The sequence below is a fragment of the Chiloscyllium plagiosum genome, unplaced genomic scaffold (assembly GCF_037043375.1).
Source record: "Chiloscyllium plagiosum isolate Xiang-an unplaced genomic scaffold, Cpla_swu_hap1 HiC_scaffold_13, whole genome shotgun sequence".
In the NCBI taxonomy this organism is placed as follows: domain Eukaryota; kingdom Metazoa; phylum Chordata; class Chondrichthyes; order Orectolobiformes; family Hemiscylliidae; genus Chiloscyllium; species Chiloscyllium plagiosum.
In genome coordinates, this window is record NW_028270151.1 from 84538541 (window position 1) to 84565071 (window position 26531).

At 57.2% G+C, this 26531-nt stretch overlaps 1 protein-coding gene across 1 annotated transcript in view; it reads right to left on the reverse strand.

Annotated features, from left to right (window-relative positions):
• Positions 1-26531, reverse strand: part of LOC122548117 (unconventional myosin-VIIa-like) — a 563326-nt gene that overhangs the window by 81222 nt on the left and 455573 nt on the right. The window contains exons 41-42 of the mRNA XM_087993862.1: positions 12301-12388; positions 12102-12208 (exon numbers count right to left, since the gene is read on the reverse strand). Of these exons, the coding sequence (XP_087849988.1) occupies positions 12102-12208; positions 12301-12388 (195 nt within the window). The remainder of the gene's footprint in view (positions 1-12101; positions 12209-12300; positions 12389-26531) is intronic.

Sequence of the window (26531 nt, forward strand, 5' to 3'; positions counted from 1 at the left end):
TGGTCACTCTGTAGTGGTCATGGTCACTCTCCTGTGGACTCGGTCACTCCCCTGTGGACACGGTCAGATCGTGTGGTCATGGTCACTCCCCTGTGGACACGGTCACTGCCCTGTGGGCACAGTCACTCCCTTGTGGGCACGGTCACTCCCCTGTGATCAAGGTCACTCCCCTGTGGACATGGTCACTCCCCTGTGGACACGGGCATTCCCCTGTGGACACGGGCATTCCCCTGTGGGCACGGTCACTCCTCTGTGATCAAGGTCACCCCCTGTGGACATGGTGACTCCCCTAAGGAGGCGGTCACTCCCCTGTAGTCATGGTCACTCCCCTGTGGACATGGTCACTCCCCTGTTGACTTGGTCAGTCACTCCCCTGTGGACAGGGTCACTCCCCTGTGGACACAGCCACTCCCTGGTGGTGATGGTCACTCCCCTGTGGACATCGTCACTCCCATGTGGTCACAGTCACTCCTGTGTGGTCATGGTCACTCCCATGTGGTTATGGTCACTCCGCTGTGGACACGATCACTCCCCTGTGGTCATGGTCACTCCCCTATGGGCTTGGTCACTCCACTGTGGATGTGGTCACTCCGTAGTGGTCACGGTCACTCCCCTGTGGACTCGGTCACTCCCCTGTGTACTCAGTCACTCCCCTGTGGTGATGGTCTCTCCCCTGTGGACATCGTCACTCCCCTGTGGACACAGACACTGCCCTGTGGTCACGGTCATTCCACTGTGGATACGGTCACTCCCCCGTGGACACGATCAATCCCCTGTGGTCAGGATCACTCCCCTGTGGACTCGGTTACTCCCCTGTGGACATGGTCACTCCCCTCTGGTCATGGTCATTCCCCTGTGGTCATGGTCACTACCCCGTGGTCACTGTCAGTCCCCTGTGGTCACAGGTCACTCCCTTGGGGACTCGGTCGCTCCCCTGTGGATTGGTCACTTCCCTGTAGACATGGTCACTCCCCTGTGGACAGGGTCACTACCCTGTGGACACGGTCACTACCCTGTGGACCTGGTCACTCCCCTCTGGTCATGGCCATTCCCCTTTGGTCATGGTCACTCCCCCGTGGTCACTGTCAGTCCCCTGTGGTCACAGGTCACTCCCTTGGGGACTCGGTCGCTCCCCTGAAGACTTGGTCACTCCCCTGTGGACACGGTCACTACCCTGTGGACACGGTCACTACCCTGTGGACATGGTCACTCCCCGGTGAACACGGTCACTCCACTGTGGTCATGGTCACTCCCTAGTGGTACAAGGTCACTCCCCCCGTGGACACGATCACTCTCCTGTGGACTCGGTCACTCCCCTGTGGACTCGGTCACTCCCCTGTGGACACAGTCACTTCTCTGTGGTCACAGTCACACTCCTGTTGACTTGGTCACTCCCCTGTGGACACGATCAGTCACTCCCCTGGTGACACGGTCACTCCCCTGTGGTCATGGTCACTCCCTGTGGACGTGGTCACTCCCCTGTGGTCACAGTCACTCCATTGTGGTCATGGTCACTCCCTGTGGACACAGTCACTTCCCTGTGGTCATGGTTACTCCCCTATGGGCTTGGTCACTCCACTGTGGACACGGTCACTCCCCTGTGGTCATGGCCATTCCCCTGTGGTCATGGTCACTCCCCCGTGGTCACTGTCAGTCCCCTGTGGTCATGGTCACTCCCCCGTGGTCACTGTCAGTCCCCTGTGGTCATGGTTACTCCCCTATGTGCTTGGTCACTCCACTGTGAACACGGTCACTCCCCTGTGGTCATGGTCACTCCTCTGTGGACATGGTCACTCCCCTGTGGTCACAGTCACTCCCGTGTGGTCATGGTCACTCCCATGTGGTTATGGTCACTGCCCTGTGGACACGGTCACTCCCGTATGGTCATGGTCACTCCCCTATGGGCTTGGTCACTCCACTGTGGATGCGGTCACTCCATAGTGGTCGCGGTCACTCCCATGTGGACTCGGTCACTCCCCTGTGGTCACGGTTACTCCTCTGTGCACACAGTCACTCCCCTGTGGGCACGGTCAATCCCTTGTGACACGGTCACTCCCCTGTGATCAAGGTCACTCCCCTGTGGACATGGTCACTCCCCTAAGGAGGCGGTCACTCCCCTGTTGACTTGGTCAGTCACACCCTGTGGACACGGTCACTCCCCTGTGGACACAGCCATTCTCCTGTGGTCAGGATCACTCCCCTGTGGACTCGGTTACTCCCCTTTGGACATGGTCACTCCCCTGTGGACACGGTCACTACCCTGTGGACATGGTCACTCCCCGGTGGACACGGTCACTCCACTGTGGTCATGGTCACTCCCCTGTGGACATGATCAATCTCCTGTGGTCAGGATCACTCCCCTGTGGTCACGGTCATTCCACTGTGGACACGGTCACTCCCCTGTGGATACGGTCACTCCCTTGTGGTCATGTTCATTCCCCTGTGGACATGGTCACTTCCCCGTGGACACGATCAATCCCCTGTGGTCAGGATCACTCCCCTGTGGACACGGTCACTACCCTGTGAACACGGTCACTCCCTTGTGGTCATAGTCATTCCTGTGTGGTCATGGTCACTCCCCTGTGGACACGGTCACTCCCCTGTAGTCACGGTCACTACCCTGTGGACATGGTCACTCCCCTGTGGACATGGTCACTCCCCGGTGGACACGGTCACTCCACTGTGGTCATGGTCACTCCCCTGTGGACAGGATCAATCTCCTGTGGTCAGGATCACTCCCCTGTGGTCACGGTCATTCCACTGTGGACACGGTCACTACCCTGTGGATACGGTCACTCCCTTGTGGTCATGGTCATTCCTCTGTGGACATGGTCACTCCCCCGTGGACACGATCAATCCCCTGTGGTCAGGATCACTCCCCTGTGGACACGGTCACTATCCTGTGAACACGGTCACTCCCTTGTGGTCATAGTCATTCCTGTGCGGACAAGCTCACACCCCTGTTGACATGGTCATTGTCATTCCCCTGTGGATACAGTCACTCCTCTGTGGACACGGTCAGTCCCTCTCCTGTGGACACAGTCACTCTCCCGTTGTCATAGTCACTCCCTTGGGGACACGGTCACTCCTCTGTCAACATGGTCACTCCCCTGTGGACACAGTCTGTCACTCCCCCGTGGACACGGTCACTCCCCTGTGGTCATAGTCACTCCCCTGTGGACATGGTCACTCTCCTGTGGTCATGGTCATTCCCCTGTTGACATGGTCACTCCCCCGTGGACATGGTCACTCCCCTGTGGACACAGTCACTCCCCTGTGGACATGGTCAGTCACTCCCTTGTGGACATGGTCACTCCCCTGTGGTCATGGTCACTCCCCTGTGGACATGGTCACTCCCCTGTGGTCATGGTCATTCCCCTGTGGTCATGGTCACTCCCCCGTGGACACAGTCACTCCTCTGTGGTCAGGAGCACTCCCCTGTGGACATGGTCACTCCCCTGTGGACTCGGTCACTCCCCTGTGGACACAGTCACTCCCCCGTGGACACAGTCACTCCCCCGTGGACACGGTCACTCCACTGTGGACACGGTCACTCCCCTGTGGGCATAGTCACTCCCCCGTGGACACGGTCACTCCCCCGTGGACACAGCCACACCCCCGTGGACACAGTCACTCCCCCGTGGACACGGTCACTCCACTGTGGACACGGTCACTCCCCTGTGGGCACAGTCACTCCCCTGTGGACACGGTCACTCCCCTGTGGACACAGCCATTCTCCTGTGGTCAGGATCACTCCCCTGTGGACTCGGTTACTCCCCTTTGGACATGGTCACTCCCCTGTGGACACGGTCACTACCCTGTGGACATGGTCACTCCCCGGTGGACACGGTCACTCCACTGTGGTCATGGTCACTCCCCTGTGGACATGATCAATCTCCTGTGGTCAGGATCACTCCCCTGTGGTCACGGTCATTCCACTGTGGACACGGTCACTCCCCTGTGGATACGGTCACTTCCTTGTGGTCATATTCATTCCCCTGTGGACATGGTCACTTCCCCGTGGACACGATCAATCCCCTGTGGTCAGGATCACTCCCCTGTGGACACGGTCACTACCCTGTGAACACGGTCACTCCCTTGTGGTCATAGTCATTCCTGTGTGGTCATGGTCACTCCCCTGTGGACACGGTCACTCCCCTGTAGTCACGGTCATTCCTGTGCGGACAAGCTCACACCCCTGTTGACATGGTCAGTCATTCCCCTGTGGTCATGGTCATTCCCCTGTGGATACAGTCACTCCTCTGTGGACACGGTCAGTCCCTCTCCTGTGGACACAGTCACTCTCCCGTTGTCATTGTCACTCCCTTGGGGACACGGTCATTCCTCTGTCAACATGGTCACTCCCCTGTGGACACAGTCTGTCACTCCCCTGTGGACACGGTCACTACCCTGTGAACACGGTCACTCCCTTGTGGTCATAGTCATTCCTGTGTGGTCATGGTCACTCCCCTGTGGACACGGTCACTCCCCTGTAGTCACGGTCATTCCTGTGCGGACAAGCTCACACCCCTGTTGACATGGTCAGTCATTCCCCTGTGGTCATGGTCATTCCCCTGTGGATACAGTCACTCCTCTGTGGACACGGTCAGTCCCTCTCCTGTGGACACAGTCACTCTCCCGTTGTCATTGTCACTCCCTTGGGGACACGGTCATTCCTCTGTCAACATGGTCACTCCCCTGTGGACACAGTCTGTCACTCCCCTGTGGATACGGTCACTCCCCTGTGGTCATAGTCACTCCCCTACGGACATGGTCACTCTCCTGTGGTCATGGTCATTCCCCTGTTGACATGGTCACTCCCCTGTGGACATGGTCACTCCCCTGTGGACAAGTCACTCCCCTGTGGACATGGTCAGTCACTCCCCTGTGGACATGGTCACTCCCCTGTGGTCATGGTCACTCCCCTGTGGACATGGTCACTCCCCTGTGGTCATGGTCATTCCCCTGTGGTCATGGTCACTCCCCCATGGACACAGTCACTCCTCTGTGGTCAGGATCACTCCCCTGTGGACATGGTCACTCCCCTGTGGACTCGGTCACTCCCCTGTGGACAGTCACTCCCCCGTGGACACAGTCACTCCCCCGTGGACACGGTCACTCCCCCGTGGAAACAGACACTCCCCCGTGGACACGGTCACTCCCCTGTGGTCATGGTCACTCCCCTGCGGACGTGGTCACTCCCCTGTGGACACGGTCACTCCCCTGTGGACACAGTCACTGCCCCGTGGACACGGTCACTCCCCTGTGGACACAGTCACTCCCCCGTGGACATGGTCACTCCCCTGTGGTCATGGTCACTCTCCTGCGGACGTGGTCACTCCCCTGTGGACACGGTCACTCCCCTGTGGACACAGTCACTGCCCCGTGGACACGGTCACTCCCCTGTGGACACAGTCACTTCCCTGTGGACATGGTCACTCCCCTGTAGTCATGGTCACTCCCCTGTGGACACAGTCACTCCCCCGTGGACACGGTCACTCCCCTGTGGACACGGTCACTCCCCTGTGGTCATGGTCACTCTCCTGCGGACGCGGTCACTCCCCTGTGGACACAGTCACTCCCCGGTGGACAGGGTCACTCCCCTGTGGACACAGCCACTCCCCTGTGGACACGGTCACTCCCCTGTGGACACAGTCACTCGTCTGTGGACACGGTCACTCCCCCGTGGACACGGTCACTCCCCCGTGGACACGGTCACTCCCCTGTGGACACAGTCACTCCTCTGTGGACACAGTCACTCCTCTGTGGACACAGTCATTCGTCTGTGGACACGGTCACTCCCCCGTGGACACAGTCACTCGTCTGTGGACACGGTCACTCCCCCGTGGACACAGTCACTCCTCTGTGGACACAGTCATTCGTCTGTGGACACGGTCACTCCCCCGTGGACACAGTCACTCCCCCGTGGACATGGTCACTCCCCTGTGGACGCGGTCACTCCCCTGTGGACGCGGTCACTCCCCTGTGGACCTGGTCACTCCCCTGAAGACACGCTCAGACACTCTCCTGTGGTCATGGTCATTCCCCTGTGGACTCGGTCACTCCCCTGTGGACGCGGTCACTCCCCTGTGGACGCGGTCACTCCATTGTGGATACGGTCACTCCCCTGTGGTCATTGTCACTCCCCTGTGGACTCGGTTACTCCCCTGTGGACATGGTCACTCCCCTCTGGTCATGGTCATTCCCCCGTGGTCACTGTCAGTCCCTTGTGGTCATGGTCACTCCCTTGGGGACTCGGTCACACCCCTGTGGACTTGGTCACTTCCCTGTGGACACGGTCACTCCCCTATGGGCTTGGTCACTCCCCAGTGGACACGGTCACACCACTGTGGACATGGTCACTCCCCAATGGGCTTGGTCACTCCACTGTGGACACGGTCACTCCCCCATGGTCATGGTCACTCCCCTGTGGACATGGTCACTCCCGTGTGGTCACAGTCACTCCCGTGTGGTCACAGTCATTTCCCTGTGGTCATGGTCACTCCCCCATGGACACAGTCACTCCTCTGTGGTCAGGATCACTCCCCTGTGGACATGGTCACTCCCCTGTGGACATGGTCACTCCCCTGTGGACTCGGTCACTCCCCTGTGGACACAGTCACTCCCCCGTGGACACGGACACTCCCCCGTGGACACAGTCATCCCCTGTGGACACGGTCACTCCCGCGTGGACACGGTCACTCCCCCGTGGAAACAGTCACTCCCCCGTGGACACGGTCACTCCCCTGTGGTCATGGTCACTCCCCTGCGGACATGGTCACTCCCCTGTGGACACGGTCACTCCCCTGTGGACACAGTCACTGCCCCGTGGACACGGTCACTCCCCTGTGGACACAGTCACTCCCCCGTGGACACGGTCACTCCCCTGTGGTCATGGTCACTCCCCTCCGGACGTGGTCACTCCCCTGTGGACACGGTCACTCCCCTGTGGACACAGTCACTGCCCCGTGGACACGGTCACTCCCCTGTGGACACAGTCACTCCCCTGTGGACATGGTCACTCCCCTGTAGTCATGGTCACTCCCCTGTGGACACGGTCACTCCCCCGTGGACACGGTCACTCCCCTGTGGACACGGTCACTCCCCTGTGGACACAGTCACTCCCCTGTGGACACGGTCACTCTCCTGCGGAAGCGGTCACTCCCCTGTGGACACAGTCACTCCCCCGTGGACACAGTCACTCCCCGGTGGACAGGGTCACTCCCCTGTGGACACAGTCACTCCCCTGTGGACATGGTCACTCCCCTGTGGACACAGTCACTCCCCCGTGGACACGGTCACTCCCCTGTGGACACGGTCACTCCCCTGTGGACACAGTCACTCGTCTGTGGACACGGTCACTCCCCCGTGGACACAGTCACTCCCCCGTGGACATGGTCACTCCCCTGTGGACGCGGTCACTCCCCTGTGGACGGGGTCACTCCCCTGTGGACCTGGTCACTCCCCTGAAGACACGCTCAGACACTCTCCTGTGGTCATAGTCATTCCCCTGTGGACTCGGTCACTCCCCTGTGGACGCGGTCACTCCCCTGTGGACGCGGTCACTCCATTGTGGATACGGTCACTCCCCTGTGGTCATTGTCACTCCCCTGTGGACTCGGTTACTCCCCTGTGGACATGGTCACTCCCCTCTGGTCATGGTCATTCCCCCGTGGTCACTGTCAGTCCCTTGTGGTCATGGTCACTCCCTTGGGGACTCGGTCACACCCCTGTGGACTTGGTCACTTCCCTGTGGACACGGTCACTCCCCTATGGGCTTGGTCACTCCCCAGTGGACACGGTCACACCACTGTGGACATGGTCACTCCCCAATGGGCTTGGTCACTCCACTGTGGACACGGTCACTCCCCCATGGTCATGGTCACTCCCCTGTGGACATGGTCACTCCCGTGTGGTCACAGTCACTCCCGTGTGGTCACAGTCATTCCCCTGTGGTCATGGTCACTCCCCCATGGACACAGTCACTCCTCTGTGGTCAGGATCACTCCCCTGTGGACATGGTCATTCCCTTGTGGACTCGGTCACTCCCCTGTGGACACAGTCACTCCCCCGTGGACACAGTCACTCCCCCGTGGACACGGTCACTCCCCCGTGGACACAGTCATCCCCTGTGGACACGGTCACTCCCGCGTGGACACGGTCACTCCCCCGTGGAAACAGTCACTCCCCCGTGGACACGGTCACTCCCCTGTGGTCATGGTCACTCCCCTGCGGACATGGTCACTCCCCTGTGGACACGGTCACTCCCCTGTGGACACAGTCACTGCCCCGTGGACACGGTCACTCCCCTGTGGACACAGTCACTCCCCCGTGGACACGGTCACTCCCCTGTGGTCATGGTCACTCCCCTCCGGACGTGGTCACTCCCCTGTGGACACGGTCACTCCCCTGTGGACACAGTCACTGCCCCATGGACACGGTCACTCCCCTGTGGACACAGTCACTCCCCTGTGGACATGGTCACTCCCCTGTAGTCATGGGCACTCCCCTGTGGACACGGTCACTCCCCCGTGGACACGGTCACTCCCCTGTGGACACGGTCACTCCCCTGTGGACACAGTCACTCCCCTGTGGACACGGTCACTCTCCTGCGGACGCGGTCACTCCCCTGTGGACACAGTCACTCCCCCGTGGACACAGTCACTCCCCCGTGGACAGGGTCACTCCCCTGTGGACACAGTCACTCCCCTGTGGACACGGTCACTCCCCTGTGGACACAGTCACCATCCCGTGGACACGGTCACTCCCCTGTGGACACGGTCACTCCCTTGTGGACACAGTCACTCATCTGTGGACACGGTCACTCCCCCGTGGACACAGTCACTCCCCCGTGGACATGGTCACTCCCCTGTGGACGCGGTCACTCCCCTGTGGACGCGGTCACTCCCCTGTGGACCTGGTCACTCCCCTGAAGACACGCTCAGACACTCTCCTGTGGTCATAGTCATTCCCCTGTGGACTCGGTCACTCCCCTGTGGACGCGGTCACTCCCCTGTGGACGCGGTCACTCCATTGTGGATACGGTCACTCCCCTGTGGTCATTGTCACTCCCCTGTGGACTCGGTTACTCCCCTGTGGACATGGTCACTCCCCTCTGGTCATGGTCATTCCCCCGTGGTCACTGTCAGTCCCTTGTGGTCATGGTCACTCCCTTGGGGACTCGGTCACACCCCTGTGGACTTGGTCACTTCCCTGTGGACACGGTCACTCCCCTATGGGCTTGGTCACTCCCCAGTGGACACGGTCACACCACTGTGGACATGGTCACTCCCCAATGGGCTTGGTCACTCCACTGTGGACACGGTCACTCCCCCATGGTCATGGTCACTCCCCTGTGGACATGGTCACTCCCGTGTGGTCACAGTCACTCCCGTGTGGTCACAGTCATTCCCCTGTGGTCATGGTCACTCCCCCATGGACACAGTCACTCCTCTGTGGTCAGGATCACTCCCCTGTGGACATGGTCACTCCCCTGTGGACTCGGTCACTCCTCTGTGGACACAGTCACTCCCCCGTGGACACAGTCACTCCCCCGTGGACACGGTCACTCCCCCGTGGACACAGTCATCCCCTGTGGACACGGTCACTCCCGCGTGGACACGGTCACTCCCCCGTGGAAACAGTCACTCCCCCGTGGACACGGTCACTCCCCTGTGGTCATGGTCACTCCCCTGCGGACATGGTCACTCCCCTGTGGACACGGTCACTCCCCTGTGGACACAGTCACTGCCCCGTGGACACGGTCACTCCCCTGTGGACACAGTCACTCCCCCGTGGACACGGTCACTCCCCTGTGGTCATGGTCACTCCCCTCCGGACGTGGTCACTCCCCTGTGGACACGGTCACTCCCCTGTGGACACAGTCACTGCCCCATGGACACGGTCACTCCCCTGTGGACACAGTCACTCCCCTGTGGACATGGTCACTCCCCTGTGGACATGGTCACTCCCCTGTAGTCATGGTCACTCCCCTGTGGACACGGTCACTCCCCCGTGGACACGGTCACTCCCCTGTGGACATGGTCACTCTCCTGCGGACGCGGTCACTCCCCTGTGGACACAGTCACTCCCCCGTGGACACAGTCACTCCCCCGTGGACAGGGTCACTCCCCTGTGGACACAGTCACTCCCCTGTGGACACGGTCACTCCCCTGTGGACACAGTCACTCGTCTGTGGACACGGTCACTCCCCCGTGGACACAGTCACTCCCCCGTGGACATGGTTACTCCCCTGTGGAAGCGGTCACCCCCCTGTGGACGCGGTCACTCCCCTGTGGACCTGGTCACTCCCCTGAAGACACGCTCAGACACTCTCCTGTGGTCATAGTCATTCCCCTGTGGACTCGGTCACTCCCCTGTGGACGCGGTCACTCCCCTGTGGACGCGGTCACTCCATTGTGGATACGGTCACTCCCCTCTGGTCATGGTCATTCCCCCGTGGTCACTGTCAGTCCCTTGTGGTCATGGTCATTCCCTTGGGGACTCGGTCACACCCCTGTGGACTTGGTCACTTCCCTGTGGACACGGTCACTCCCCTATGGGCTTGGTCACTCCCCAGTGGACATGGTCACACCACTGTGGACATGGTCACTCCCCAATGGGCTTGGTCACTCCACTGTGGACACGGTCACTCCCCCATGGTCATGGTCACTCCCCTGTGGACATGGTCACTCCCCTGTGGTCACAGTCACTCCAGTGTGGTCATGGTCACTCCCATGTGGTTATGGTCACTCCCCTGTGGTCATGGTCACTCCCCTGTGGACACGGTCACTCCCCTGTGGTCATGGTCACTCCCCTGTGGACACGTTCACTCCCCTGTTGTCACCATCACTCCCTTGTGGTCATGGCCACTCCCCTGTGGACATGGTCAGTCACTCTCCTGTGTACTCGGCCACTCCCCTGTTGTCATGGTCACTCCCCCGTGGACCCGGTCACTCCCCTGTGGACACGGGCACTCCCCTGTGCTCATGGTCACTCACCTCTGGACACGGTCACTCCCCCGTGGGCATGGACATGCCCCTGTGGACTTGGTCACTCCCCTGTGGACCTGGTCACGCCCCTGTAGACATGGTCACTCCCTTGTGGACACGGTCACTCCCCTGTGGACTCGGTCACTCCCCTGTGGTCACGGTCACTCCCCTGTGGACACGGTCAGTCACTCCCCTGTGGACCTGGTCACGCCCCTGTGGTCATTGCCACTCACCTGTGGATCGGTCACTCCCCTGTGGACACGGTCACTCCTCTGTGGACCCGGTCACTCCCCTCTGGTCATGGTGATTCCCCTGGGGACTCGGTCACTCCCCTAAGGACGCAGTCACTCCCCTGTGGACTCGGTCACTCCCCTTGGTCACGGTCACTCCCCTGTGGGCATGGTCACTTCCCTTTGGACACGGTCATCCCCTGTGTTCATTGTCATTCCCCTTTGAACATGGTCACTCCCCTGTGGACTCGGTCTCTCCTCTGTGGACACGGTCAGACCCTGTGGTCACGGTCACTCCCCTGTGGACACGGTCACTCCCCTGTGTACTTGGTCACTCCCCTGTGGACACGGTCAGACCCTGTGGTCATGGTCACTCCCTTGTGGATATGGTCACTCCAATGTGGACGCGGTCACTCCCCTGTGGACGTGGTCACTCCCCTGTGGATGTGGTCACTCCGTAGTGGTCACGGTCACTCCCCTGTGGACTCGGTCACTCCTCTGTGCACATGGTCACTCCCATGTGGACACGGTTACTCCCCTGTGTACTCGGTCACTTCCCTGTGGACACGGTCAGACCCTGTGGTCATTGTCACTCCCCTGTGGGCACGGTCACTCCCCTATGGTCATGGTCACACTCCTGTGGACACGGTCACTGCCCTCTGGACACGGTCACTCCCCTGTGGACATGGTCACTCCCCTGTGGATGCGGTCACTCTGCAGTGGTCACGGTCACTCCCCTGTGGACACGGTCACTGCCCTCTGGACATGGTCACTCCCCTGTGGACGTGGTCACTCCCCTGTGGATGCGGTCACTCTGCAGTGGTCACGGTCACTCCCCTGTGGACACGGCCACTCCTTGTGGACACGGTCAATCACTGACCTGTGGGAAATGGAACACAACATCTGCTTTGAGGTCTCTGCCAGGAACGACATTGAGCCACAGTTTTCTCACAAACAGCACCTTGTATGTCACCGAGACAGAGGAACCTGGAGGGTAACAGGGAAACCCAGTGTTACCGCACAGACTGCAGGAGCTCTCCCCTTCCCCAAGGGCAGTGTAACATCTGAGGGACACTTACCAGCCTTCACTGGCCTCTCTTTCTTGTACCAGTCAGTCACTTGCCTCACATAATCAAAGAAAAAATCTCCTTCAGGGAAGCTCACTACCTGAAACCACAAGAATCCACATCAGAGTGATCTCAGTGAAACAACTGGATCAGACCGCCGTTCCCCACTCCCCAATCCGAGACATCGCAGCAGGAAAGCACCCAGTCACCGTGAGCAAACCTGAGAATCACTTGGCCACTGAGGAGCAAGAACCAATTCCAGTCACAGCACAGGTACGGCACACCAGTGTTCAGGAAACGGTCTCAAAGGTAATTGCCTGCTGGTGTGGTGCTGGTGGTACTGTGGGTGTTGGTGTGGTGGTGGTGGTACTGTGGGTGTTGGTGTGGTGGTGGTACTGTGGGTGCTGGTGTGGTGTTGTGGTACTGTGGGTGCTGGTGTGGTGGTGGTGGTACTGTGGGTGCTGGTGTGGTGCTGGTGGTACTGTGGGTGTTGGTGTGGTGGTGGTGGTACTGTGGGTGTTGGTGTGGTGCTGGTGGTACTGTGGGTGCTGGTGTGGTGTTGTGGTACTGTGGGTGCTGGTGTGGTGGTGGTGGTACTGTGGGTGCTGGTGTGGTGCTGGTGGTACTGTGGGTGTTGGTGTGGTGTTGGTGGTACTGTGGGTGCTGGTGTGGTGCTGGTGGTACTGTGGGTGCTGGTGTGGTGCTGGTGGTACTGTGGGTGCTGGTGTGGTGTTGGTGGTACTGTGGGTGTTGGTGTGGTGTTGGTGGTACTGTGGGTGCTGGTGTGGTGTTGTGGTACTGTGGGTGTTGGTGTGGTGTTGGTGGTACTGTGGGTGCTGGTGTGGTGCTGGTGGTACTGTGGGTGCTGGTGTGGTGCTGGTGGTACTGTGGGTGTTGGTGTGGTGTTGGTGGTACTGTGGGTGTTGGTGTGGTGTTGGTGGTACTGTGGGTGCTGGTGTGGTGTTGTGGTACTGTGGGTGTTGGTGTGGTGTTGGTGGTACTGTGGGTGCTGGTGTGGTGCTGGTGGTACTGTGGGTGCTGGTGTGGTGGTGGTGGTACTGTGGGTGCTGGTGTGGTGGTGGTACTGTGGGTGCTGGTGTGGTGTTGGTGGTACTGTGGGTGCTGGTGTGGTGTTGTGGTACTGTGGGTGTTGGTGTGGTGTTGTGGTACTGTGGGTGTTGGTGTGGTGTTGGTGGTACTGTGGGTGCTGGTGTGGTGTTGTGGTACTGTGGGTGTTGGTGTGGTGCTGGTGGTACTGTGGGTGCTGGTGTGGTGTTGGTGGTACTGTGGGTGCTGGTGTGGTGCTGGTGGTACTGTGGGTGTTGGTGTGGTGTTGGTGGTACTGTGGGTGCTGGTGTGGTGTTGTGGTACTGTGGGTGTTGGTGTGGTGCTGGTGGTACTGTGGGTGCTGGTGTGGTGTTGGTGGTACTGTGGGTGCTGGTGTGGTGCTGGTGGTACTGTGGGTGCTGGTGTGGTGTTGGTGGTACTGTGGGTGTTGGTGTGGTGTTGGTGGTACTGTGGGTGCTGGTGTGGTGCTGGTGGTACTGTGGGTGGTGGTGTGGTGGTGGTAGTACTGTGGGTGCTGGTGTGGTGTTGTGGTACTGCGGGTGCTGGTGTGGTGGTGGTGGTACTGTGGGTGCTGGTGTGGTGCTGGTGGTACTGTGGGTGTTGGTGTGGTGTTCGTGGTACTGTGGGTGCTGGTGTGGTGTTGTGGTACTGTGGGTGCTGGTGTGGTGGTGGTGGTACTGTGGGTGCTGGTGTGGTGCTGGTGGTACTGTGGGTGTTGGTGTGGTGTTGGTGGTACTGTGGGTGCTGGTGTGGTGTTGGTGGTACTGTGGGTGCTGGTGTGGTGTTGTGGTACTGTGGGTGTTGGTGTGGTGTTGGTGGTACTGTGGGTGTTGGTGTGGTGTTGGTGGTACTGTGGGTGCTGGTGTGGTGTTGGTGGTACTGTGGGTGCTGGTGTGGTGTTGTGGTACTGTGGGTGTTGGTGTGGTGCTGGTGGTACTGTGGGTGTTGGTGTCGTGCTGGTGGTACTGTGGGTGCTGGTGTGGTGTTGTGGTACTGTGGGTGCTGGTGTGGTGGTGGTGGTACTGTGGGTGCTGGTGGTACTGTGGGTGCTGGTGTGGTGTTGGTGGTACTGTGGGTGCTGGTGTGGTGGTGGTGGTACTGTGGGTGCTGGTGTGGTGCTGGTGGTACTGTGGGTGTTGGTGTGGTGCTGGTGGTACTGTGGGTGCTGGTGTGGTGGTGGTGGTACTGTGGGTGTTGGTGTGGTGCTGGTGGTACTGTGGGTGCTGGTGTGGTGGTGGTGGTACTGTGGGTGCTGGTGTGGTGCTGGTGTTACTATGGGTGCTGGTGTGGTGGTGGTGGTACTGTGGGTGCTGGTGGTACTGTGGGTGCTGGTGTGGTGTTGGTGGTACTGTGGGTGCTGGTGGTACTGTGGGTGCTGGTGTGGTGTTGTGGTACTGTGGGTGCTGGTGTGGTGTTGGTGGTACTGTGGGTGCTGGTGTGGTGCTGGTGGTACTGTGGGTGTTGGTGTGGTGTTGGTGGTACTGGGGGTGCTGGTGGTACTGTGGGTGCTGGTGTGGTGTTGTGGTACTGTGGGTGTTGGTGTGGTGTTGGTGGTACTGTGGGTGGTGGTGTGGTGGTGGTGGTACTGTGGGTGTTGGTGTGGTGGTGGTGGTACTGTGGGTGCTGGTGTGGTGTTGGTGTTACTATGGGTGCTGGTGTGGTGGTGGTGGTACTGTGGGTACTGGTGTGGTGTTGGTAGTACTGTGGGTGCTGGTGGTACTGTGGGTGCTGGTGTGGTGTTGGTGGTACTGTGGGTGCTGGTGGTACTGTGGGTGCTGGTGTGGTGTTGGTAGTACTGTGGGTGCTGGTGGTACTGTGGGTGTTGGTGTGGTGCTGGTGGTACTGTGGGTGCTGGTGTGGTGCTGGTGGTACTGTGGGTGTTGGTGTGGTGGTGGTGGTACTGTGGGTGCTGGTGTGGTGTTGGTGGTACTGTGGGTGTTGGTGCGGTGTTGGTGGTACTGTGGGTGCTGGTGTGGTGGTGGTGGTACTGTGGGTGTTGGTTGGTGTTGGTGGTACTGTGGGTGCTGGTGTGGTGGTGGTGGTACTGTGGGTGTTGGTGCGGTGTTGGTGGTACTGTGGGTGTTGGTGCGGTGTTGGTGGTACTGTGGGTGTTGGTGCGGTGTTGGTGGTACTGTGGGTGTTGGTGCGGTGTTGGTGGTACTGTGGGTGCTGGTGTGGTGGTGGTGGTACTGTGGGTGTTGGTGCGGTGTTGGTGGTACTGTGGGTGGTGGTGTGGTGGTGGTGGTACTGTGGGTGCTGGTGTGGTGGTGGTGGTACTGTGGCTGCTGGTGTGGTGGTGGTGGTACTGTGGGTGTTGGTTGGTGTTGGTGGTACTGTGGGTGCTGGTGTGGTGGTGGTGGTACTGTGGGTGCTGGTGTGGTGGTGGTGGTACTGTGGGTGTTGGTGCGGTGTTGGTGGTACTGTGGGTGCTGGTGTGGTGGTGGTGGTACTGTGGGTGTTGGTGCGGTGTTGGTGGTACTGTGGGTGTTGGTGCGGTGTTGGTGGTACTGTGGGTGCTGGTGTGGTGGTGGTGGTACTGTGGGTGTTGGTGCGGTGTTGGTGGTACTGTGGGTGGTGGTGTGGTGGTGGTGGTACTGTGGGTGCTGGTGTGGTGGTGGTGGTACTGTGGCTGCTGGTGTGGTGGTGGTGGTACTGTGGGTGTTGGTTGGTGTTGGTGGTACTGTGGGTGCTGGTGTGGTGGTGGTGGTACTGTGGGTGCTGGTGTGGTGGTGGTGGTACTGTGGGTGTTGGTTGGTGTTGGTGGTACTGTGGGTGCTGGTGTGGTGGTGGTGGTACTGTGGGTGCTGGTGTGGTGGTGGTGGTACTGTGGCTGCTGGTGTGGTGGTGGTGGTACTGTGGCTGCTGGTGTGGTGGTGGTGGTACTGTGGGTGTTGGTGCGGTGTTGGTGGTACTGTGGGTGTTGGTGTGGTGTTGGTGGTACTGTGGGTGCTGGTGTGGTGGTGGTGGTACTGTGGCTGCTGGTGTGGTGGTGGTGGTACTGTGGGTGTTGGTGCGGTGTTGGTGGTACTGTGGGTGTTGGTGTGGTGTTGGTGGTACTGTGGGTGCTGGTGTGGTGGTGGTGGTACTGTGGCTGCTGGTGTGGTGGTGGTGGTACTGTGGGTGTTGGTACGGTGTTGGTGGTACTGTGGGTGCTGGTGTGGTAGTGGTGGTACTGTGGGTGCTGGTGTGGTGGTGGTGGTACTGTGGGTGTTGGTGTGGTGTTGGTGGTACTGTGGGTGCTGGTGTGGTGGTGGTGGTACTGTGGGTGTTGGTGCGGTGTTGGTGGTACTGTGGGTGTTGGTTGGTGTTGGCAGTACTATGGGTGCTGGTGTGGTGGTGGTGGTACTGTGGGTGTTGGTGTGGTGTTGGTGGTACTGTGGGTGCTGGTGGTACTGTGGGTGTTGGTTGGTGTTGGTGGCACTGTGGGTGCTGGTGTGGTGCTGGTGGTACTGTGGGTGCTGGTGTGGTGTTGGTGGTACTGTGGGTGTTGGTGTGGTGTTGGTGGTACTGTGGGTGCTGGTGTGGTGTTGGTGGTACTGTGGGTGTTGGTGTGGTGCTGGTGGTACTGTGGGTGCTGGTGTGGTGTTGGTGGTACTGTGGGTGCTGGTGTGGTGTTGGTGGTACTGTGGGTGCTGGTGGTACTGTGGGTGCTGGTGTGGTGTTGGTGGTACTGTGGGTGTTGGTGTGGTGTTGGTGGTACTGTGGGTGCTGGTGTGGTGTTGGTGGTACTGTGGGTGCTGGTGTGGTGTTGTGGTACTGTGGGTGCTGGTGTGGTGTTGGTGTTACTATGGGTGCTGGTGTGGTGGTGGTGGTACTGTGGGTGCTGGTGTGGTGTTGGTAGTACTGTGGGTGCTGGTGGTACTGTGGGTGCTGGTGGTACTGTGGGTGCTGGTGGTACTGTGGGTGCTGGTGTGGTGTTGGTGGTACTGTGGGTGTTGGTGTGGTGGTGGTGGTACTGTGGGTGCTGGTGTGGTGTTGGTAGTACTGTGGGTGCTGGTAGTACTGTGGGTGCTGGTGGTACTGTGGGTGCTGGTGTGGTGTTGGTGGTACTGTGGGTGGTGGTGGTACTGTGGGTGTTGGTGTGGTGTTGGTGGTACTGTGGGTGCTGGTGTGGTGTTGGTGGTACTGTGGGTGTTGGTGTGGTGCTGGTGGTACTGTGGGTGCTGGTGTGGTGTTGGTGGTACTGTGGGTGCTGGTGTGGTGTTGGTGATTCTGTGAGTGCTGGTGGTACTGTGAGTGCTGGTGTGGTGTTGGTGGTACTGTGGGCGCTGGTGTTGTGGTTGTGGTACTGTGGATGCTGATGTTACTGTGGATGCTGGTGTGGTGTTGGTAATACTGTGGGTGCTGGTGTGGTTTTGGTGGTACTGTGGGTGCTGGTGGTACTGTGGGTACTGGTGTGGTGTTGGTGGTACTGTGCGTGCTGGTGTGGTGTTGGTGTTACTGTGGGTGCTGGTGTGGTGTTGGTGGTACTGTGGTTGCTAGTGGTACTGTGGGTGGTGGTGTGATGTTGGTGGTACTGTGGGTGGTGGTGTGGTGTTGGTGGTACTGTGGGTGCTGCTGTGGTGTTGGTGGTACTGTGGGTGCTAGTGGTACTGTGGGTGGCGGTGTGATGTTGGTGGTACTGTGGGTGGTGGTGTGGTGTTGGTCGTACTGTGGGTGCTGCTGTGGTGTTGGTGGTACTGTGGGTGGTGGTGTGGTATTGGCGTTAGTATTGGCCTTGGTGTGGTTGTGCTTTGGTATGGGTGTGGGTGTGGGAGTGGGAGTGGGAGTGGGTGTGTGAGTGTGAGTGGTTGTGGGAGTGGGTGTGGGAGTGGGTGTGTGAGTGGGTGTGGGAGTGTGAGTGTGAGTGTGAGCGGGTGTGTGAGTGGGTGTGTGAGTGGGAGTGTGAGTGGGAGTGTGAGTGTGAGTGTGAGTGGGTGTGGGAGTGGGTGTGGGTGTGGGTGTGGGAGTGGGTGTGGGAGTGGGTGTGTGAGTGGGTGTGGGAGTGTGAGTGTGAGTGGGTGTGGGAGTGGGTGTGGGAGTGGGTGCGGGAGTGGGTGCGGGAGTGGGTGTGGGAGTGGGTGTGGGAGTGGGTGTGGGAGTGTGAGTGTGAGTGTGAGCGGGTGTGTGAGTGGGTGTGTGAGTGGGAGTGTGAGTGTGAGTGTGAGTGGGTGTGGGAGTGGGTGTGGGTGTGGGAGTGGGAGTGGGTGTGGGAGTGGGTGTGGGAGTGGGTATGGGAGTGGGTGTGGGTGTGGGAGTGGGTGTGGGAGTGGGTGTGGGTGTGGGAGTGGGAGTGGGTGTGGGAGTGGGTGTGGGAGTGGTTGTGGGTGTGGGAGTGGGAGTGGGAGTGGGAGTGGGTGTGGGAGTGGGTGTGGGAGTGGGTGTGGGTGTGGGAGTGGGAGTGGGTGTGGGTGTGGGAGTGGGAGTGGGTGTGGGAGTGGGAGTGGGAGTGGGTGTGGGAGTGGGTGTGGGAGTGGGAGTGGGTGTGGGAGTGGGAGTGGGAGTGGGAGTGGGTGTGGGAGTGGGTGTGGGTGTGGCAGTGGGAGTGGGAGTGGGAGTGGGTGTGGGAGTGGGTGTGGGTGTGGGAGTGGGTGTGGGAGTGGGAGTGGGTGTGGGAGTGGGAGTGGTGTGGGAGTGGGTGTGGGAGTGGGTGTGGGTGTGGGAGTGGGAGTGGGAGTGGGTGTGGGTGTGGGAGTGGGTGTGGGAGTGGGTGTGGGTGTGGGAGTGGGTGTGGGAGTGGGAGTGGGTGTGGGAGTGGGAGTGGGTGTGGGAGTGGGTGTGGGAGTGGGTGTGGGTGTGGGAGTGGGAGTGGGAGTGGGTGTGGGAGTGGGTGTGGGAGTGGGAGTGGGTGTGGGAGTGTGAGTGTGAGTGTGAGTGGGTGTGGGAGTGGGTGTGGGTGTGGGAGTGGGAGTGGGAGTGGGTGTGGGTGTGGGAGTGGGAGTGGGTGTAGGAGTGTGAGTGTGAGTGTGAGTGTGAGTGGGTGTGGGAGTGGGTGTGGGAGTGGGTGTGGGAGTGGGTGTGGGTGTGATATTGGTTTTTGTGTTGGTTTTGATGTGGGTCTGGGTGTGGGTGTTGGTTTTTCTGTAGGTGTTGGTGTCGGTATGGTGGTGGTTTTGGGTGTGGGTGTTGGTATGATGTTGGTTTTTGTGTTGGTGTGGGTCTGGGTGTTGGTTTTTGTGTTGGTGTGGGTGTGGGTGTGGGTTTTTGTGTTGGTGTGGGTCTGGGTGTTGGTTTTTGTGTTGGTGTGGGTGTGGGTGTTGGTTTTTGTGTTGGTGTGGGTGTTGGTTTTTGTGTTGGTGTGGGTGTGGGTGTTGGTTTTTGTGTTGGTGTGGGTCTGGGTGTTGGTTTTTGTGTTGGTGTGGGTCTGGGTGTTGGTTTTTGTGTTGGTGTGGGTGTGGGTGTTGGTTTTTGTGTTGGTGTGGGTGTGGGTGTTGGTTTTTGTGTTGGTGTGGGTGTGGGTGTTGGTTTTTGTGTTGGTGTGGGTGTGGGTGTAGGTTTTTGTGTTGGTGTGGGTGTGGGTGTTGGTTTTTGTGTTGGTGTGGGTGTTGGTTTTTGTGTTGGTGTGGGTGTGGGTGTGGGTTTTTGTGTTGGTGTGGGTCTGGGTGTTGGTTTTTGTGTTGGTGTGGGTGTTGGTTTTTGTGTTGGTGTGGGTGTGGGTGTAGGTTTTTGTGTTGGTGTGGGTCTGGGTGTTGGTTTTTGTGTTGGTGTGGGTGTGGGTGTGGGTTTTTGTGTTGGTGTGGGTCTGGGTGTGGGTTTTTGTGTTGGTGTGGGTCTGGGTGTTGGTTTTTGTGTTGGTGTGGGTCTGGGTGTTGGTTTTTGTGTTGGTGTGGGTGTGGGTGTTGGTTTTTGTGTTGGTGTGGGTCTGGGTGTTGGTTTTTGTGTTGGTGTGGGTGTGGGTGTTGGTTTTTGTGTTGGTGTGGGTCTGGGTGTTGGTTTTTGTGTTGGTGTGGGTCTGGGTGTTGGTTTTTGTGTTGGTGTGGGTGTGGGTGTTGGTTTTTGTGTTGGTGTGGGTCTGGCTGTTGGTTTTTGTGTTGGTGTGGGTCTGGGGGTTGGTTTTTGTGTTGGTGTGGGTCTGGGTGTAGGTTTTTGTGTTGGTGTGGGTCTGGCTGTTGGTTTTTGTGTTGGTGTGGGTGTGGTGTTGGTTTTTGTGTTGGTGTGGGTCTGGGTGTTGGTTTTTGTGTTGGTGTGGGTGTGGGTGTTGGTTTTTGTGTTGGTGTGGGTCTGGGTGTTGGTTTTTGTGTTGGTGTGGGTGTGGGTGTTGGTTTTTGTGTTGGTGTGGGTGTGGGTGTAGGTTTTTGTGTTGGTGTGGGTCTGGGTGTTGGTTTTTGTGTTGGTGTTGGTGTTGGTTTTTGTGTTGGTGTGGGTCTGGGTGTTGGTTTTTGTGTTGGTGTGGGTGTTGGTTTTTGTGTTGGTGTGGGTCTGGGTGTTGGTTTTTGTGTTGGTGTGGGTCTGGCTGTTGGTTTTTGTGTTGGTGTGGGTCTGGCTGTTGGTTTTTGTGTTGGTGTGTGTCTGGGTGTTGGTTTTTGTGTTGGTGTGGGTGTGGGTGTTGGTTTTTGTGTTGGTGTGGGTCTGGGTGTTGGTTTTTGTGTTGGTGTGGGTGTGGGTGTTGGTTTTTGTGTTGGTGTGGGTGTAGGTTTTTGTGTTGGTGTGGGTCTGGGTGTTGGTTTTTGTGTTGGTGTGGGTCTGGGTGTTGGTTTTTGTGTTGGTGTGGGTGTGGGTGTTGGTTTTTGTGTTGGTGTGGGTCTGGGTGTTGGTTTTTGTGTTGGTGTGGGTGTGGGTGTTGGTTTTTGTGTTGGTGTGGGTCTGGCTGTTGGTTTTTGTGTTGGTGTGGGTCTGGGTGTTGGTTTTTGTGTTGGTGTTGGTGTGGGTGTTGGTTTTTGTGTTGGTGTGGGTCTGGGTGTAGGTTTTTGTGTTGGTGTGGGTGTTGGTTTTTGTGTTGGTGTGGGTCTGGGTGTTGGTTTTTGTGTTGGTGTGGGTGTGGGTGTTGGTTTTTGTGTTGGTGTTGGTGTGGGTGTAGGTTTTTGTGTTGGTGTGGGTCTGGGTGCAGGTTTTTGTGTTGGTGTGGGTCTGGGTGTTGGTTTTTGTGTTGGTGTGGGTCTGGGTGTTGGTCTTTGTGTTGGTGTGGGTGTGGGTGTTGGTTTTTGTGTTGGTGTGGGTCTGGGTGTTGGTCTTTGTGTTGGTGTGGGTGTGGGTGCAGGTTTTTGTGTTGGTGTGGGTCTGGGTGTTGGTTTTTGTGTTGGTGTGGGTCTGGGTGTAGGTTTTTGTGTTGGTGTGGGTCTGGGTGTTGGTTTTTGTGTTGGTGTGGGTGTGGGTGTTGGTTTTTGTGTTGGTGTGGGTGTGGGTGTTGGTTTTTGTGTTGGTGTGGGTCTGGGTGTTGTTTTTTGTGTTGGTGTGGGTCTGGGTGTTGGTCTTTGTGTTGGTGTGGGTGTGGCTGTTGGTTTTTGTGTTGGTGTGGGTCTGGGTGTTGGTCTTTGTGTTGGTGTGGGTGTGGGTGCAGGTTTTTGTGTTGGTGTGGGTCTGGGTGTTGGTTTTTGTGTTGGTGTGGGTCTGGGTGTAGGTTTTTGTGTTGGTGTGGGTCTGGGTGTTGTTTTTTGTGTTGGTGTGGGTCTGGGTGTTGGTTTTTGTGTTGGTGTGGGTGTGGGTGTAGGTTTTTGTGTTGGTGTGGGTCTGGGGGTTGGTTTTTGTGTTGGTGTGGGTCTGGCTGTTGGTTTTTGTGTTGGTGTGGGTCTGGGTGTTGGTTTTTGTGTTGGTGTGAGTGTGTGTGTTGGTTTTTGTGTTGGTGTGGGTGTGGGTGTTGGTTTTTGTGTTGGTGTGGGTGTGGGTGTTGGTTTTTGTGTTGGTGTGGGTGTGGGTGTAGGTTTTTGTGTTGGTGTGAGTCTGGGTGTTGGTTTTTGTGTTGGTGTGGGTCTGGCTGTTGGTTTTTGTGTTGGTGTGGGTCTGGGTGTTGGTTTTTGTGTTGGTGTGGGTCTGGGTGTTGGTTTTTGTGTTGGTGTGGGTCTGGCTGTTGGTTTTTGTGTTGGTGTGGGTCTGGGTGTTGGTTTTTGTGTTGGTGTGGGTCTGGGTGTTGGTTTTTGTGTTGGTGTGGGTCTGGGTGTTGGTGTTTGTGTTGGTGTGGGTCTGGGTGTTGGTTTTTGTGTTGGTGTGGGTCTGGGTGTTGGTTTTTGTGTTGGTGTGGGTCTGGCTGTTGGTTTTTGTGTTGGTGTGGGTCTGGGTGTTGGTTTTTGTGTTGGTGTGGGTGTGGGTGTTGGTTTTTGTGTTGGTGTGGGTCTGGGTGTGGGTTTTTGTGTTGGTGTGGGTGTGGGTGTTGGTTTTTGTGTTGGTGTGGGTGTGGGTGTGGGTTTTTGTGTTGGTGTGGGTGTGGGTGTGGGTTTTTGTGTTGGTGTGGGTGTGGGTGTAGGTTTTTGTGTTGGTGTGGGTCTGGCTGTTGGTTTTTGTGTTGGTGTGGGTCTGGGTGTTAGTTTTTGTGTTGGTGTGGTTCTGGGTGTTGGTTTTTGTGTTGGTGTGGGTGTGGGTGTTGGTTTTTGTGTTGGTGTGGGTGTGGGTGTTGGTTTTTGTTGGTGTGGGTGTGGGTGTTGGTTTTTGTGTTGGTGTGGGTGTGGGTGTGGGTTTTTGTGTTGGTGTGGGTGTTGGTTTTTGTGTTGGTGTGGGTGTGGGTGTTGGTTTTTGTGTTGGTGTGGGTGTGGGTGTTGGTTTTTGTGTTGGTGTGGGTGTGGGTGTTGGTTTTTGTGTTGGTGTCGGTCTGGGTGTTGGTTTTTGTGTTGGTGTGGGTCTGGGTGTAGGTTTTTGTGTTGGTGTGGGTCTGGGTGTTGGTTTTTGTGTTGGTGTGGGTGTGGGTGTTGGTTTTTGTGTTGGTGTGGGTCTGGGTGTTGGTTTTTGTGTTGGTGTGGGTCTGGGTGTTGGTTTTTGTGTTGGTGTGGGTGTGGGTGTTGGTTTTTGTGTTGGTGTGGGTCTGGGTGTTGGTTTTTGTGTTGGTGTGGGTGTAGGTTTTTGTGTTGGTGTGGGTGTGGGTGTTGGTTTTTGTGTTGGTGTGGGTCTGGGTGTTGGTTTTTGTGTTGGTGTGGGTCTGGGTGTTGGTTTTTGTGTTGGTGTGGGAGTGGGTGTTGGTTTTTGTGTTGGTGTGGGTGTTGGTTTTTGTGTTGGTGTGGGTCTGGGTGTTGGTTTTTGTGTTGGTGTGGGTGTTGGTGTAGGTTTTTGTGTTGGTGTGGGTCTGGGTGTTGGTTTTTGTGTTGGTGTGGGTCTGGGTGTTGGTTTTTGTGTTGGTGTGGGTGTGGGTGTAGGTTTTTGTGTTGGTGTGGGTGTAGGTTTTTGTGTTGGTGTGGGTCTGGGTGTTGGTTTTTGTGTTGGTGTGGGTGTTGGTGTAGGTTTCTGTGTTGGTGTGGGTGTGGGTGTTGGTTTTTGTGTTGGTGTGGGTCTGGCTGTTGGTTTTTGTGTTGGTGTGGGTCTGGGTGTTGGTTTTTGTGTTGGTGTGGGTGTGGGTGTTGGTTTTTGTGTTGGTGTGGGTCTGGGTGTGGGTTTTTGTGTTGGTGTGGGTGTGGGTGTTGGTTTTTGTGTTGGTGTGGGTGTGGGTGTGGGTTTTTGTGTTGGTGTGGGTGTGGGTGTGGGTTTTTGTGTTGGTGTGGGTGTGGGTGTAGGTTTTTGTGTTGGTGTGGGTCTGGCTGTTGGTTTTTGTGTTGGTGTGGGTCTGGGTGTTAGTTTTTGTGTTGGTGTGGTTCTGGGTGTTGGTTTTTGTGTTGGTGTGGGTGTGGGTGTTGGTTTTTGTGTTGGTGTGGGTGTGGGTGTTGGTTTTTGTTGGTGTGGGTCTGGGTGTTGGTTTTTGTGTTGGTGTGGGTGTGGGTGTGGGTTTTTGTGTTGGTGTGGGTGTTGGTTTTTGTGTTGGTGTGGGTGTGGGTGTTGGTTTTTGTGTTGGTGTGGGTGTGGGTGTTGGTTTTTGTGTTGGTGTGGGTGTGGGTGTTGGTTTTTGTGTTGGTGTCGGTCTGGGTGTTGGTTTTTGTGTTGGTGTGGGTCTGGGTGTAGGTTTTTGTGTTGGTGTGGGTCTGGGTGTTGGTTTTTGTGTTGGTGTGGGTGTGGGTGTTGGTTTTTGTGTTGGTGTGGGTCTGGGTGTTGGTTTTTGTGTTGGTGTGGGTCTGGGTGTTGGTTTTTGTGTTGGTGTGGGTGTGGGTGTTGGTTTTTGTGTTGGTGTGGGTCTGGGTGTTGGTTTTTGTGTTGGTGTGGGTCTGGGTGTTGGTTTTTGTGTTGGTGTGGGTCTGGGTGTTGGTTTTTGTGTTGGTGTGGGTGTGGGTGTATGTTTTTGTGTTGGTGTGGGTGTGGGTGTTGGTTTTTGTGTTGGTGTGGGTCTGGGTGTTGGTTTTTGTGTTGGTGTGGGTCTGGGTGTTGGTTTTTGTGTTGGTGTGGGTCTGGGTGTAGGTTTTTGTGTTGGTGTGGGTGTGGGTGTGGGTTTTTGTGTTGGTGTGGGTGTGGGTGTTGCTTTTTGTGTTGGTGTGGGTGTTGGTTTTTGTGTTGGTGTGGGTCTGGGTGTTGGTTTTTGTGTTGGTGTGGGTGTCGGTGTTGGTTTTTGTGTTGGTGTGGGTGTTAGTTTTTGTGTTGGTGTTGGTGTGGGTGTTGGTTTTTGTGTTGGTGTGGGTGTGGGTGTGGGTTTTTGTGTTGGTGTGGGTGTGGGTGTTGGTTTTTGTGTTGGTGTGGGTCTGGGTGTTGGTTTTTGTGTTGGTGTGGGTGTGGGTGTTGGTTTTTGTGTTGGTGTGGGTCTGGGTGTTGGTTTTTGTGTTGGTGTTGGTGTGGGTGTTGGTTTTTGTGTTGGTGTGGGTGTGGGCGTAGGTGTTTGTGTTGGTGTGGGTCTGGGTGTTGGTTTTTGTGTTGGTGTTGGTGTGGGTGTTGGTTTTTGTGTTGGTGTGGGTCTGGGTGTTGGTTTTTGTGTTGGTGTTGGTGTGGGTGTTGGTTTTTGTGTTGGTGTGGGTCTGGGTGTTGGTTTTTGTGTTGGTGTTGGTGTGGGTGTTGGTTTTTGTGTTGGTGTGGGTGTGGGTGTAGGTGTTTGTGTTGGTGTGGGTCTGGGTGTTGGTTTTTGTGTTGGTGTTGGTGTGGGTGTTGGTTTTTGTGTTGGTGTGGGTTTTGGTTTTTGTGTTGGTGTGGGTCTGGGTGTTGGTTTTTGTGTTGGTGTGGGTGTGGGTGTTGGTTTTTGTGTTGGTGTGGGTGTGGGTGTTGGTTTTTGTGTTGGTGTGGGTGTGGGTGTTGGTTTTTGTGTTGGTGTGGGTGTGGGTGTTGGTTTTTGTGTTGGTGTGGGTCTGGGTGTTGGTTTTTGTGTTGGTGTGGGTGTTGGTTTTTGTGTTGGTGTGGGTGTGGGTGTTGGTTTTTGTGTTGGTGTGGGTCTGGGTGTTGGTTTTTGTGTTGGTGTGGGTGTGGGTGTTGGTTTTTGTGTTGGTGTGGGTGTGGGTGTTGGTTTTTGTGTTGGTGTGGGTCTGGGTGTTGGTTTTTGTGTTGGTGTGGGTGTGGGTGTGGGTTTTTGTGTTGGTGTGGGTCTGGGTGTTGGTTTTTGTGTTGGTGTGGGTGTGGGTGTTGGTTTTTGTGTTGGTGTGGGTGTGGGTGTTGGTTTTTGTGTTGGTGTGGGTATTGGGTTTTGTGTTGGTGTGGGTGTGGGTGTGGGTTTTTGTGTTGGTGTGGGTCTGGGTGTTGGTTTTTGTGTTGGTGTGGGTCTGGGTGTAGGTTTTTGTGTTGGTGTGGGTGTTGGTTTTTGTGTTGGTGTGGGTGTGGGTGTAGGTTTTTGTGTTGGTGTGGGTCTGGGTGTTGGTTTTTGTGTTGGTGTGGGTCTGGGTGTTGGTTTTTGTGTTGGTGTTGGTGTGGGTGTGGGTTTTTGTGTTGGTGTTGGTGTGGGTGTTGGTTTTTGTGTTGGTGTGGGTCTGGGTGTTGGTTTTTGTGTTGGTGTGGGAGTGGGTGTGGGTTTTTGTGTTGGTGTTGGTGTGGGTGTTGGTTTTTGTGTTGGTGTGGGTGTGGGTGTTGGTTTTTGTGTTGGTGTGGGTGTTGGTTTTTGTGTTGGTGTGGGTGTGGGTGTTGGTGTTTGTGTTGGTGTGGGTCTGGGTGTTGGTTTTTGTGTTGGTGTGGGTCTGGCTGTTGGTTTTTGTGTTGGTGTGGGTCTGGGTGTTGGTTTTTGTGTTGGTGTGGGTGTGGGTGTTGGTTTTTGTGTTGGTGTGGGTCTGGGTGTTGGTTTT